A 13501-nucleotide genomic window follows, 5' to 3' on the forward strand; every position below is an offset into this window, starting at 1 on the left:
AATTTTAAAGCAACTTATGTGTTCAATCATGTATGAGATAGAAAAATTTTTATTACTAAAAGTAAAATAAATGGAAATATCACTGAGCAGTTGTTTATACTGTATGGTACCATAGTATTCTCACTGGACTGTGGATACGTTGAAATGTTTTTCAATCAGGATCATCCTCCAAGCATTCCTGTTCATTCATGTCTGCCTCAAATTGCTGGTGAATACATAAAATAGTTACTTGCTAATCATTTCAATGCACGATCCTTTTCTTGCTTCCCTTGTGTCAGAGTGGGCATTACATATACTTTTTTTTTTTTGAGATGGAGTTTTGCTTTTGTCACCCAGGATGGAGTGCAGTGTCACGATCTCAGCTCACTGCAACCTCCGCCTCCCCGGTTCAAGCAATTCTCCTGCCTCAGCCTCCCAAGTAGCTGGGATTACAGGTGTGTGCCACCATGCCCGGCTAACTTTTGTATTTTTAGTAGAAATGGGGTTTCACCACGTTGGCCAGGCTGGTTTTGAACTCCTGACCTCAGGTGATCCGCCTGCCTCAGCCTCCCAAAGTGCTAGGATTACAGGCGAGAGCCACCACGCCTGGCCACATATTCTTATCTTACCTACATTTTCATGTATCTTCAGGAAACAATCCCATCTGCCCTAGTTTGGGAATGTTTAAGAGTTGACTGTTATACTGTAATGGAGTTCATGTTTGTGTTTTGTTCAAAAGCTGACAGTCAAATATGATAGATTCCAAAGCTTGCCAATGATAAAAAGTGAACCAAAGTTAATGTCTTACGGCTAATGAATCCTGAAATTAATCCAAGCATTTGCAGGAAATTCTAGTTGATGCATACGTATACCAAGCAGTTTAGTAAAATGAAAAGTGGACTAAAACTTACTAATCAACTGGCTTATGAATGGATTTCATTTGATACCATTTTAAACCTATAATTAAGAGAATGCTAATTAGCCTGTATGTTTAAATTTACCAAAGTGATTTCTATGTTTTGTATGTTAATGGAAGTAGAAGTATTGTTCTGCTTTAAAATTGAACTGTTGAAATACGGATATTACTCAAGAAAATATACAATTTATTATAGTCAAAGGAACATGAAGAATAGGCTTCCTTCATGTTAAAGCAGCCAAAAATTCAGAGATTTCACTTATTTAAGATTTTGGGCAATTCACACATATACTTTGATATTTCTGTGTAGTCAAGCATAACATAGCTATTTACTGTGTACATTTCACAAAGATAATTAAATATGTGCTCACCTGGCAAATAAGGGGAATTTTGTGCAACAGCATCTCAGATACCTTGGGAGGGAGTGTGTGTTTGAAAACTTTCAGAAGTTTCTGTGGTTGCTCGCACACTAAAAGGGCATTGCCGAGGTGTTGAACCCCCATTCTGTGCTCTCCTGAAACAGAATGACAAGTTTTGAGCAAAATTTTAAAGTTCTTTAAAACAGACATTCTACAAATCCAAGAAAGCAACAAGCATTAAAAATTAAAAGCATATCAAACTAAAGACTACTTACACAAGTCTTGTGAAGAGTAGAGTACAAATATGAGGGAAAATGTTGAGCTTCACAGTGGTGAAGCGGCAATATTAATAATTTTGAGCCAAATTACAGCAAGTATACTCTTACTGTTTAGAAGTACACTCTTGCATTGGAAATGCCCGTGTTCTATAATTTGGGTATGGAGGGAAGAGGATACTGAGGTTTTTTGTAAGCAGTTGTCTGCTTTTATTAATATCTGATGGGTTATCTTTACATGTGTGATTGATAAAATATTATAGATGAAACATCTGATGTTCCAGCTAAATGGAACTTAAAAAAAATAGATTTCACTATCAAAGAGTTGAAAAAAGATTTAGTGTAACATGAATTACATACCCCGAGGAAAAAAATAAGAGATTTATGAGCTCTGATTTCTAAGCACAGTTTTAAAATGAGTTTTAGGATGATTAGCTTTGAAGTAACAACAAATGAAAATATGTGAAGAGTGAAAATTAATCATAGCATTTCTGTTTAACTTAGAACATGGAATGACTTTAATCTCACTCCGTTGTTTTACTTTTAAGGAAACTGAGGCAAAGATCAGTGAAATGATATATAGTTTCAATGCTGATTAATGCTAGCATTAGGAATATAATCTAATTTTCTGACCCTTGAGACTAGAGTACTGCCTCTCTTCAGGTATTCGGTAATCACAGGAGTTGAATTATTGACATACTTCATATAACTAGGTAGAAAATAAAATATGGCCCTACAGGTAAGTATAATAATAGAGTTTTATTAGCTGAAACTAGTTTTCCATTTATCAGTTGAAATACATGGTCATAGGAAGAGAAGAGTGCATGACAGAAAAAAATGCTTTCCAAAGATTAGTATTAAGCTTAAACAATAGAGATATGTCCTGACTTAAATATATTAATTTTACATTTTCAACATAAGATGTAATAGCGCCTGTTCTCAAGATTGGTGGTGCTAACAATACAAAACAATCAATTTGGCCAAATAATTCAATCAACCAATAAATTCAATCATACCAGCTACTCAGAAATTTCAATCAAAATTATTGGCCCTATGGTCTCATATAGACAGAGCCACCATTGAAATGGCTACAGAACTATATTTTACCTGACAGAAAATGACGAAAATTGTGGGTGATAGCAAAGGGTAGTGGAGAAAGTAAAGAAGACTGCAGAAAACTGGGTGAAAAATTGCCACATTGGATAGAATACTGTACTGGTTGGTTCTCAATGTTTTAGTAACCTAGGGAGATTTTTAAAAAAATATTGACATCTGGGTTCCAGCCCCATAGATTCTGATTTAATTGGTTTGGGGTTTGATGAAGAATTAAAGAATAAGCAGCCAAGACTGAGAACTGCAATATAAGTAAAATATGGAAGTATAAAACTTCTGTAAAGAACTATTAGGTGGCTGGGCGTGGTGGCTCACGCCTGTAATCCCAACACTTTGGGAGGCTGAGGAGAGTGGATCACTTGAGGTCAGTTTGAGACCAGCCTGGCCAACATGGCAAAAGCCAGTCTCTACTGAAAATGGAAAAATTAGCCAGGCATGGTGGCACACACCTATATAATCCCAGCTACTTGGGAGGCTGAGACACGAGAATTGCTTGAACCCGGAAGGCTGAGCCAAGATCATGCCACTGCACTCCAGCCTGGGTGACAGAGTGAGACACTGTCCCCAAAAAATAAAAAAGCTATTAAATAATTTCACAGTCAAAAATTTAAAAACCCAAGTTTGCAACATGTGTTCAGATCACCTCTAAATCTAATTAAACTATTACATCATAGCTTTTAAGCATAAAGTGAATAGGAATAAAATGTGATAAAATACGTTATCTTTTTTCTTTTGACATATAATTCAGAACTTTCCCACAATTTCAGGGCCCTTGTTTACAAAAAAGAATATAAAATTATGAGTACAAAATTACTAGGGGTGGCTGGGCTCAGTGGCTCATGCCTGTAATCCCAGCACTTTGGGAGGCCAAGGCGGGTGGATCACTTAAGGCCAGGAGTTTGAGACCAGCCTGACCAACATGGTGAAACCCTGTGTCTACTAAGAATACAAAATTAGCTGGGCGTGGTGGTGCACGCCTGTAATCCCAGCTACTTGGGAAGCTAAGGCAGGAGAATCGCTTGAACCTAGAAGGCAGAGGTTGCAATGGGCTGAGATGGCGCCATTGCACTCCAACCCTGGGCAACAAGAGTGAAACTCCATTTCAAAAAAAAAAAAAAAAGCAAATTGCTAGGGGGCCTTAGAGGCCTATGCAAATAAAGGTCTTTAGACATAAGTTTCACTGCTTTATGTAAAGTCACTTCTGTTTATATCATTTAAGACAGTTCTAACTGTACATTTTGGCATCAATATTTAGCAGGTATTTTTAGTCCATTTCAAAAATTACTCCATCTAAAAGCAAAAATTGTTAATATTTAGCAGGTATTTTTAGTCCATTTCAAAAATTACTCCATCTGAAAGCAAAGATCAATACTAAATAAAATACTAAAATACAAATTACAGTGATTAATGTGCAATGATTTTGAATGCCTGCAACTTTTTAATTTCTCAAAACCTTTATAATGGTTTTAAGCCACTGAATAAAAATCTCGGCCATTGCTGTGAGTTGTCTAGGATTTTGACTTCCTCTTTGTTTTTATAAATCCTGGACGATGCTGTTACAGATTGAAAAACAAAACTTTTTGAAAAAAAAAAAACAAACAACAGAAAGAGGCAAAAACAGGTACAGGCACAGTGATATGCAAGGGAGTTTGCAACACTTAAAAAATATATATACATTGTACTAATAGATGTAATGCTGATTTATCCAGCAACATCAGTTACTTCTTAAATTAAGAAGCCTCAAGACAAATTTTCCTTTCCAGGGTTTAACACCAGAATAAGGACATTATGATTATAATATTTATACAATAATAATATTATCTACCATCATTTTGCCTGACAATATTATGAAGTTTTCTCAAATCCATCTGGAATTAGGTAGGAATAAATTATTTATTTATTTATTTTTTGAGCCAGAGTCTCACTCTGTCGCCCAGGCTGGAGTGCAGTGGCGCCATCTTGGCTCACTGCAAGTGCCGCCTCCCAGGTTCACACCATTCTCCTGCCTCAGCCTCCCAAGTAGCTGGGACTACAGGCACCCGCCACCATGCTTGGCTAATTTTTTGTATTTTTAGTAGAGATGGGGTTTCACCATGTTAGCCAGGATGGTCTCGATCTCCTGACCTTGTGATCCGCCCGCCTCGGCCTCCCAAAGTGCTGGGATTATAGGCGTGAGCCACCGTGCCTAGCCAATAGGAATAAATTATAACTCAAAATATGACCATTAAGTGTAAGATAGCCCCGACAGGCATCACTCCACTAAACACAGTAAAAGAATGGACATTCATAGGGAATTAACTTATCAACAAAGTAAATAAGTATTAAGAATATTCTAAGAAAACAGGAACATTTTTATAAAGCAGTTAGAATTTTTTAAAGTTGTTTTATTTGTTTTCTTGAGACAGAGTCTCTGTCTCCCAGGCTGGAGTATAGTGGCAAGATGATGGCTCACTGCACCCTCAAACTCCTGGGCTCAAGTGATCCTCTCACCTCAGCCTTCCGAGTAGCTGGGACTACAGGCACATGCCATGGTACCCAACTAATTTTTAAAGTTTTTTGTAGAGACAGGGTCTTGCTTTGTTACCCAGACTGTTCTCAAATTGTTGGCCTCAAGCAATCCTCTTGCCTTGGCCTCCCAAAGTGTTGGGATTACAGGTATGAGCCACCACACCTGGCAAAAAGTGTTTATTCTTAACATTTAGTCACTTGGAAAACTCACTGACTTAGAATTTTATATAACAATAAATGAGGTATTTTTGTATTTGGCTTTGCTACTCCGTTTGCCCACTTCCAAGTCTATGACTTGAACACTAAATGCTAACATAATGCAAGAGTTCAGTGTGATGAAGTGAGCATGCTGGGATAGTTTTTCTTTAATGAGGGAAGTTGGCTAACACATCCAGCTAGTTATTCGACATACAAATACTAATCAATAAATATTTCTCAAGTATAAGCTGTCGTAAGTAACTCACAAAACAACATTTACATTCTTACCTCTAGATAACCAAAGTTCTCCCATCCGTCCTCTTGCAAGAAAAGTTCTTGCAATTTTTTATTCTTCGCTGGATCCCACAACTAAAATATTCATAAAATATTCAACAATGAGTAATGAATGTAAGGTATATGGTTACTGATCAAATTATTTTTTATTTAAAAAGGACATCTTGGGCCGGATGCGGTGGCTCACACCTGTAATCCCAACACTTTGGGAGGCCGAGGCAGGCGGATCACCTGAGGTCGGGAGTTCGAGACCAGCCTGACCAACATGGAGAAACCCTATCTCTACTAAAAATACAAAATTAGCCAGGCGTGGTGGTGCATGCCTGTAATCCCAGCTACTCGGGAGGGTGAAGCAGGAGAATTGCTTGAACCTGGGAGGCAGAGGTCGCAATGGGCCGAGATCACACCATTGCACTCTAGCCTGGACAACAAGAGTGAAACTCTGTCACAAAAAAGAAAGAAAAAAAAAGGACATCTTGAACCTAGTCTCTAAATCCAAAGTATGACAAATGTAGTTCTTCTTTATAATATTTAAACCAATCTTCTAAAATGGGATTATTTTAAGTGATTTAAAAAAATGACGTATTTGTTACGTTGAGATGCTTATAATAAATAACTCTCATCCCATATTTTACCCAGCCACATATAGCAGAAATCCTACTGTAATTAATATAACAAAGGTAGTTTTGTATGTTGCAAAATTATTTTCTTGCCCAGGATATTAACAGTGCCTGTTGATTTGGTTGCATGATTTCTCTGGCTTACAAGGTCATTTTGGTCTTTTAGTTGTGAGACCTGTTTATGCAGCAGTAACTTTCTAATCAGGGAAACAAAAAACCATGCTAAGCCTTCTGTACTCACACCCTCAAAAGGAAACGGACAAAGGACCTGGTGGGGGGTTGGCAGGGGAGTGAGTGTTCAGAAGGATGCTTTGGTTTACTGCGGTTGGTTCATGAAGGCGACCATGGCCACAAGATGGCATCATCATTGGTACAAGAACTAGGGCTGGTCTTTCAAGGTACACTGTGCAAACCCTAGCCCAAAATATCAACTCCACTGGCAGTTACTTCAGCTTCAATGTTTCAAATCTGTAAGGTTTTCGTTTTTGTTTTCCCCTAATAATTTTCTTTTTAAAATGCAATGAGCCTGGAAAGGGGTCATCTTTTTTTTTTTTTTTTTTTTGAGACAGAGTCCTGCTTGTCACCCAGGCTGGAGTGCAGTGGCACAATCTCAGCTCACTGCAAGCTCCGCCTCCCGGGTTCACGCCATTCTCCTGCCTCAGCCTCCCGAGTAGCTGGGGCTATAGGTGCCTGTCACCATGCCCAGCTAATTTTTGTATTTTTAGTAGAGATGGGGTTTCACCTTGTTAGCTAGGATGGTCTCGATCTCCTGACCTCGTGATCCACCCACCTCGGCCTCCCAAAGTGCTAGGATTTCAGGCATGAGCCACCACACCCAGCCAGGGGTCACCTTTTAAGCTTGTATCATCAAATATACTAATAATCAGTAACATCAGAGGTTTTACTCAATAGATGTCTAGTGAGCACTGGCAAGAGCAGGACGCTCAAGGAAAAGCTGGAAGGAATTGGAGACCAAGACCCCTGTGCCCATCCCCAAGGAGCCACAGTCTAATAAAGGGAAAGTGATCATGTAGGTACAACAAGAAGTCCAATGTCCTCTGGGGCTCAAAGTACAGAGACATTACATCTAGTTGGAGAATTGTCAAAGGCTTCTCAGAAAAGATAGTGTTTGAGACGTGGAGAGGTTCAGTGAAAGTTTGATGAGGAAAGTATAAGCAATGCAAAATTGCAGGGAACATAGCAAGTGAACTTAATTAGCTGGATTATGATAGGGTAAATGTTCGTTTGTTTGTTTTTTGAGGCAGAGTCTTGCTCTGTCGCCCAAGCTGGAGTGCAGTGGCGCAATCTCGGCTCACTGCAACCTCTGCCTCCCGGGTTCAAGTGATTCTCCTGCCTCAGCCTCCTGAGTAGCTGGGATTACAGGCGCACGCCACTACGCCCAGACAATTTTTGTATTTTTAGTAGAGACGAGGTTTCACCATGTTGGTCAGGCTGGTCTCAAACTCCTGACCTCGTGATCCACCCACCTCGGCCTCCCAAAGTGCTGGGATTACAGGCCTGAGCCACCGCGCCGGCCATAATAGGGTAAATGTAGCAACAATATTACCATTATTGAAGGCCAGCTATAAACTAGGAACTTTACATATATTATTTCCAATCCCTAGGAAAATAAGGCAGTCAATCGGAATAGGCACCCATCAAAGGCATAGCACCAAGCTGAGGCTGGTTTTTTTTTTGGAGACACAGTCTCACTCTGTTGCCCAGGCTGGAGTGCAGTGGTGTGATCTTGGCTCACTGCAACTTTCAGCCCACTGCAACCTCTGCCTCCCATGTTCAAGCAATTCTCTTGCCTCAGCCTCCCAGGTAGCTGGGACTATAGGCGTGTGCCACCAAGCCTGGCTAATTTTGCATTTTTAGTAGAGATGGGGTTTCACCATGTTGGCCAGACTGGTCTTGAACTCCTGACCTCAGGTGATCCAACCATCTCAGCCTCCCAAAGTGCCGGGATTACAGGTGTGAGCCACTGTGCCCAGCAAAGCTGGTCTTCAATCTGCAGAGTAGGGAGCTACTGCAAGGAATTACATATTCAGAGCTGCCATTTAGAAGAAATTAACAGCATAAGAATAGAGGCAGGGTGACAAGTTAGGAAACTATTACAATAACCTGGGTAAAAGGTAATAAAAGCCTTTAGTCGCAGGGAAGTAATAGAAATAGACAAGTGAGATTATATATATATATGCAATAGAGCATTTGAAAATAAGAATTGGTCATTGTTTGGCTGGGTGCGGTGGCTCACGCTTGTAATCCCAGTACTTTGGGAGGCCGAGGCAGGCAGATCACGAGGTCAGGAGATCGAGACCACGGTGAAACTCCGTCTCTACTAAAAATACAAAAAAATTAGCTGGGCGTGGTGGCGGGCGCCTGTAGTCCCAGCTACTTGCAGAGGCTGAAGCAGGAGAATGGCGTGAACCCGGGAGGTGCAGCTTGCAGTGAGCCGAGATTGCGCCACTGCACTCCAGCCTGGGCGACAGAGCGAGACTCCGTCTCAAAAAAAAAAAAAAGAATTGGTCATTGTTTATGATGGATGAAGTTGATATTTAAACGAGTCAGGGTCATAGCAGGGAGGCTAGTGACACCAGGAGCATCATAAAGAAACAGGAGTAGGCACAGTGGCAAGGGAGGGAGATGATGAATTTACTTCGGGACACACTAAGGTGAGGTGCCAACAGAATGTCCAGATGACAGAGTCTGGTAGGCAGATGAAACTTGGGACACCAGGTCTAGAGTAGTACATTTGAAATCACTTTTGGAGAAGGGAAGGATCTTCTAGGGAGAGGGGGAAGAATACAGAACCCAAGGCCCATGTTTCACAAAGCATCACCTGAAGGAGCTGTTAAAACTGCAGTTTTGGCCGGGCGCGGTGGCTCAAGCCTGTAATCCCAGCACTTTGGGAGGCCGAGGCGGGCGGATCACGAGGTCAGGAGATCAAGACCATCCTGGCTAATACGGTGAAACCCCGTCTCTACTAAAAATACAAAAAAAAATTAGCCGGGCGCAGTAGCGGGCGCCTGTAGTCCCAGCTACTCGGGAGGCTGAGGCAGGAGAATGGCGTGAACCCGGGAGGCGGAGCTTGCAGTGAGCCAAGATAGCGCCACTGCAGTCCGGCCTGGGTGACAGAGCAAGACTCTGTCTCAGAAAAAAAACAAAACAAACAAAAAAAAAAAACTGCAGTTTCTTGGGCTCCACCCAGACCTACTGAATCAATCTCTGGGAGTAGGGCTCAGGAATTTGCATTTTTAAACAAACTCTTTGGGTGATTCTTATGGATCCTAAAGTCGGACAGTCACTGTGCCAGTAAGAATTCCCCGGGCTACTGGATGAGAATTGCTGGGATCAGGGTCAAATAATCCATATTTTAACAAATGCTCCAGGTAAATCTAATGCAGCAATGGACCGTACTTTGGGAAAGTCCTGGGAAGAAGAGGAAGAAAGACCCTAGAAACGGTGAGAAGAGACTCTTTCTCTGCTTTGGTTTATTCATCTGTAAAATGAGAATAGAGGCCAGGCACAGTGGCTTCCTCCTGTAATCCCAACACTTCAGGAGGCCAAGGCCGGCAGACTGCTTGAGCTCAGGAGTTCAAGACCAGCCTGGGCAATGTTGCGAAACCCATCTCTGTAAAAGTATAAAAACTAGCCAGGCATGGTGGTATGCACCTGTAGTCCCAGCTATGTAGGAGACTGAGGTGGGAGAATCACCTAACCCCAAAAGGGTTGAGGTTGCAGTGAGCTGTGATCATTGCCACTGTACTCCAGCCTGGGCAACAGAGTGAGACCCTGTGTCAAAAAAAAAAAAATCAGAATAGAGTTGTGACAATTATATGAAAGAAGATTTGAAAAATCCTGCTTGTGCTGCTTCCTCACTTGAAATAATTTATTATTTCATATATGGGAAATTATTAACAATTTATTATTATAATTATTAATTTACATCAATAAATTATAGTATGACAGTTATGGCTTAATAGGAATATAATTAAATTATATTATAATTAAATATGATTAATTTATATTAATATAAATCATTTATTATTTCCCATATGAACTGCCATTGACTCATTTTCCTGTCTTCAACTTCCTTTCTCCACACTGGAACCAGAATTGTCTTCTTTTAAAAATAAAACCAAAATAATTGTGTCTGTTCTCTGCAATAAAGTCACCATCATTAGTTATCCACCACAACAGAAAAATGTCCTGACTTTTCAGTTTGGCATTCAAAGCCCTCCACAATAAGACACTAAACTGACCCTCAGCTATCTCTCTGGCCATAATACTCCTTGAATATTACAATTTCATGTTCTGTGCCTCTGCACAAGGTGTTTCCCTCTGCCTACAACGAACAACAATATTCAACAAACATTTGCTGGGCACCTACCGCACTAGACTCTGTTCTAGGCACTGGAAACAATGGAGAGTAAAAAACAAAGTCTGCCCTCACAGAGCTTCGTGTAATAAACGGAAAGCATTAATCAAATAATTACACAAATGTGCAAGTGAAACCATGGACAATGACGAGGGACATGGAGCTGTACCAGGCTCTGTCCCAGTCAAGTCAGGGAAGGTATCTCCACTCCCATGTCCAGCTCTTTGGACACTCCCTACCCAGCTAACTATGTCAAATGAGCTTTTATTCTCTACTGTGATTCCATTTTGAAACCTCAGAAGTGTCTTTGACTCCGCCTCTCCATTACCCTTTACTCAGTCGGCATGAACTGTATTCTTCCCAGTTACCACTACCACCACCATAGTTCAGGATTTTTATTACCTCTCAACTAAATTGCTGCAATAGCTTGTTTTCTCTCCCAATCCATTAAGTACACTCCTGCCTGATCAATCTAAGAATATTTCTCTTCTGCCTTTCTTTCCTTCTTTTTAAAAAATTCTTGCTTAGAAATCTTCAGTAATTCCTCCATTGAATCTCAATTCCTTAACCTGGCCTTCAAAGCAAGCCTTCCCTAATTCAATCCCTACTTTTCGCTCTCCAACCTTACCACCCAGTACTGCTCAGTATGACTCCTTTGCCAAACTGGTTTACTGAATGTGCTTGGCAGATGCCCCACTTTGCATCTTTATGCACGTGCTGTTCCCTCCATCCTGTATCCTCTCCCCTGAAACCAAGCCACAAATTCATCATCCTTCCAGGCTCAGTTCAATGCCACTTCCGCTACAAAGTCTTCTCCGGAAAAACTGCATGTTTCAAAAATGGCTACCGCAATATTCCCGGTCACACAAGTGCTTTCAAAACCTTGCCATCCCTGTTGAGAGGTAGAATCTATTTCCTCTCCCTTTAAATTGAGCAGGCTTCAATGTTGCCAGAAGTGGTACCATCTGCTCTTCCACATGGGCACATGTTCTAGTTCACATGCATGTGCGTGCTCCATACACATACACACACACATACACACATATATATACACACACACGCACATACATATATGTGTTTGCTTGCCCCTTGGGACACAGCCCATCACACAAATGAAGAATCTCAGATCACACAGACATGTGTAGGTGCTCTGGCTAACAATCTCAGCTAAGTAAACATCCAGCATCAACTGCGGATTGCTTGTGGCCAGGAGCTCGAGTTCAGCCTGGGCAACAAAGGAACACCCTTGTCTCTTTCTTTTTTTATAGACAGTGTCTTGCTTTGTTGCCCAGGCTGCAACTGCCACCTCCCGGACTCAAGCAATTCTCCTGCCTCAGTCTCCCGAGTAGCTGAGACTACAGGCACACGCCACCACTCCCGGCTAATTTTTGTATTTTTAGTAGAGACAGGCTTTCACCATGTTGGCCAGGCTAGTCTCAAACTCCTGACCTCACGTGATCTGCCCGCCTTGCCTCCCAAAGTGCTGGGATTACAGGCGTGAGCCACCAAGCCCGGACCGCCTCTTAAAAACGACAAAAAAGGGACTAATCAAATTTTGCTGCAGAGATTTAGAAAACACGAAGATGCCCTCTGCTTCTGAGCTACAAGAAAGGCCCTGCGGGAGAACAATCTAGAAGTTACTGCCATGTGACCGTGGCCAGCCTGGGTTTCTAAGTGTCCTGTGCGGCTCTGACAGGGCAAAAGGCTCCTCTTCCTTCTTCCAGTTAAAAGAAGTGCCTGTTGTACAGTGTTTTGCTTTACAGCTGCCTTTTTATAACTCCAACTTCTTCCTCCTTCCTTCCCTCCGTTTTGTGAGAGGAGAGTGACTGGGCCTGAGGCGGTGCGTAGCGCGCGAGGGCAGGCCTCTTCCCGGGCGCGGGCTGCTGAGGGAACTACCTGCTGCCGAGCCCGCCAGGAGCCAAGCAACCCAGCGAGCCCGGACCTGCGTCTACTGAGCTACCTGTGCGGATCGAAAGCACTGCACCTGCGTGCCCCGCTCCTCAGCCTTTTGAGGCTCGGCTCTTCTTTCTGCGAACACAACACAGCACGTGCTGGCTGGGAGGCCCGTCCCGAGGCAGGCGTGGGCCCAGTGGTCCTGCCTGCCCGGGCGCCGCGGGCTCGGCAGAGGCTGCGGCACTCACGGCCCGGCCTCTCAGTGGGGGGCCGTCCCGGCCGGCAGCCCGCCCGCGCTGCCCGGCCCGGCCGCGCCTCCGCCTCGGTCCCACTCACTGTCCCGCAGGCGGCGCTTGAACGCGGGGTCCCCGCGCCGCTTCCGGTCGAGGTAAGTACAATAGCCCAGGAAGGCGAAGGTGCCACAGGCCGCCGCGGCGGCCCAGAGGCCAAGGAGGGAGCGAACGGAGGGCATCCGGCCACGGGCGTCCCACAAGCCGAGCGTTGGGCGCGGGCCGGCCGGCAGGGGGCGTCGGCGCGGCGGCCCATCCGGCCTTGGGGCCTCCTGCGCACCCAGCGGCGCGTTGACGCCTCGCACCCAGGCTTGCGGACCGGTGAGGAAGCCGAGCGTTCGGGAGGATGCGTGCGGGAGCCCTTACAGCCACGAAGTAGCAGAGCTCTGTTCGAACCTACGTGTGTCGCACTCCAAATTCTGAGCCCTTTCTCCAAACACTCCTCTGCCCGTGTCTACAACACCCATTCAGGCAAAGCACAGTATGCTGCGAATCTGCTTTACTGGGAGCCGGTGGTCGTTTAGGTCTCTGTTCCCTCACCTGCAAAATTAAGTTGACTCTAAGGTCAACTTGGGTCACCTCCTAGTTCACATTGTCTAACACTAGCCCATACGCCCCAACCTGGTATCCTTTGTCGCCTGAAAGGACCCAGCAGTCCAAGGTCCAAGGGAGGAA

At 43.3% G+C, this 13501-nt stretch overlaps 1 protein-coding gene across 1 annotated transcript; it reads right to left on the minus strand.

Annotated features, from left to right (window-relative positions):
- Positions 1-31: 31 nt before the first annotated feature.
- Positions 32-13129, minus strand: TOMM20L (translocase of outer mitochondrial membrane 20 like). Its single transcript, XM_032179689.2, is given in 6 exon segments — positions 32-205; positions 1267-1409; positions 5637-5666; positions 5669-5717; positions 12628-12671; positions 12873-13129. Coding segments are annotated over 6 exon segments (456 nt in total). The 5' UTR covers positions 13009-13129; the 3' UTR covers positions 32-151.
- Positions 13130-13501: the final 372 nt, after the last annotated feature.

This window comes from Hylobates moloch, unplaced genomic scaffold, assembly GCF_009828535.3.
Source record: "Hylobates moloch isolate HMO894 unplaced genomic scaffold, HMol_V3 SCAFFOLD_16, whole genome shotgun sequence".
Classification (NCBI taxonomy): Eukaryota; Metazoa; Chordata; class Mammalia; order Primates; family Hylobatidae; genus Hylobates; species Hylobates moloch.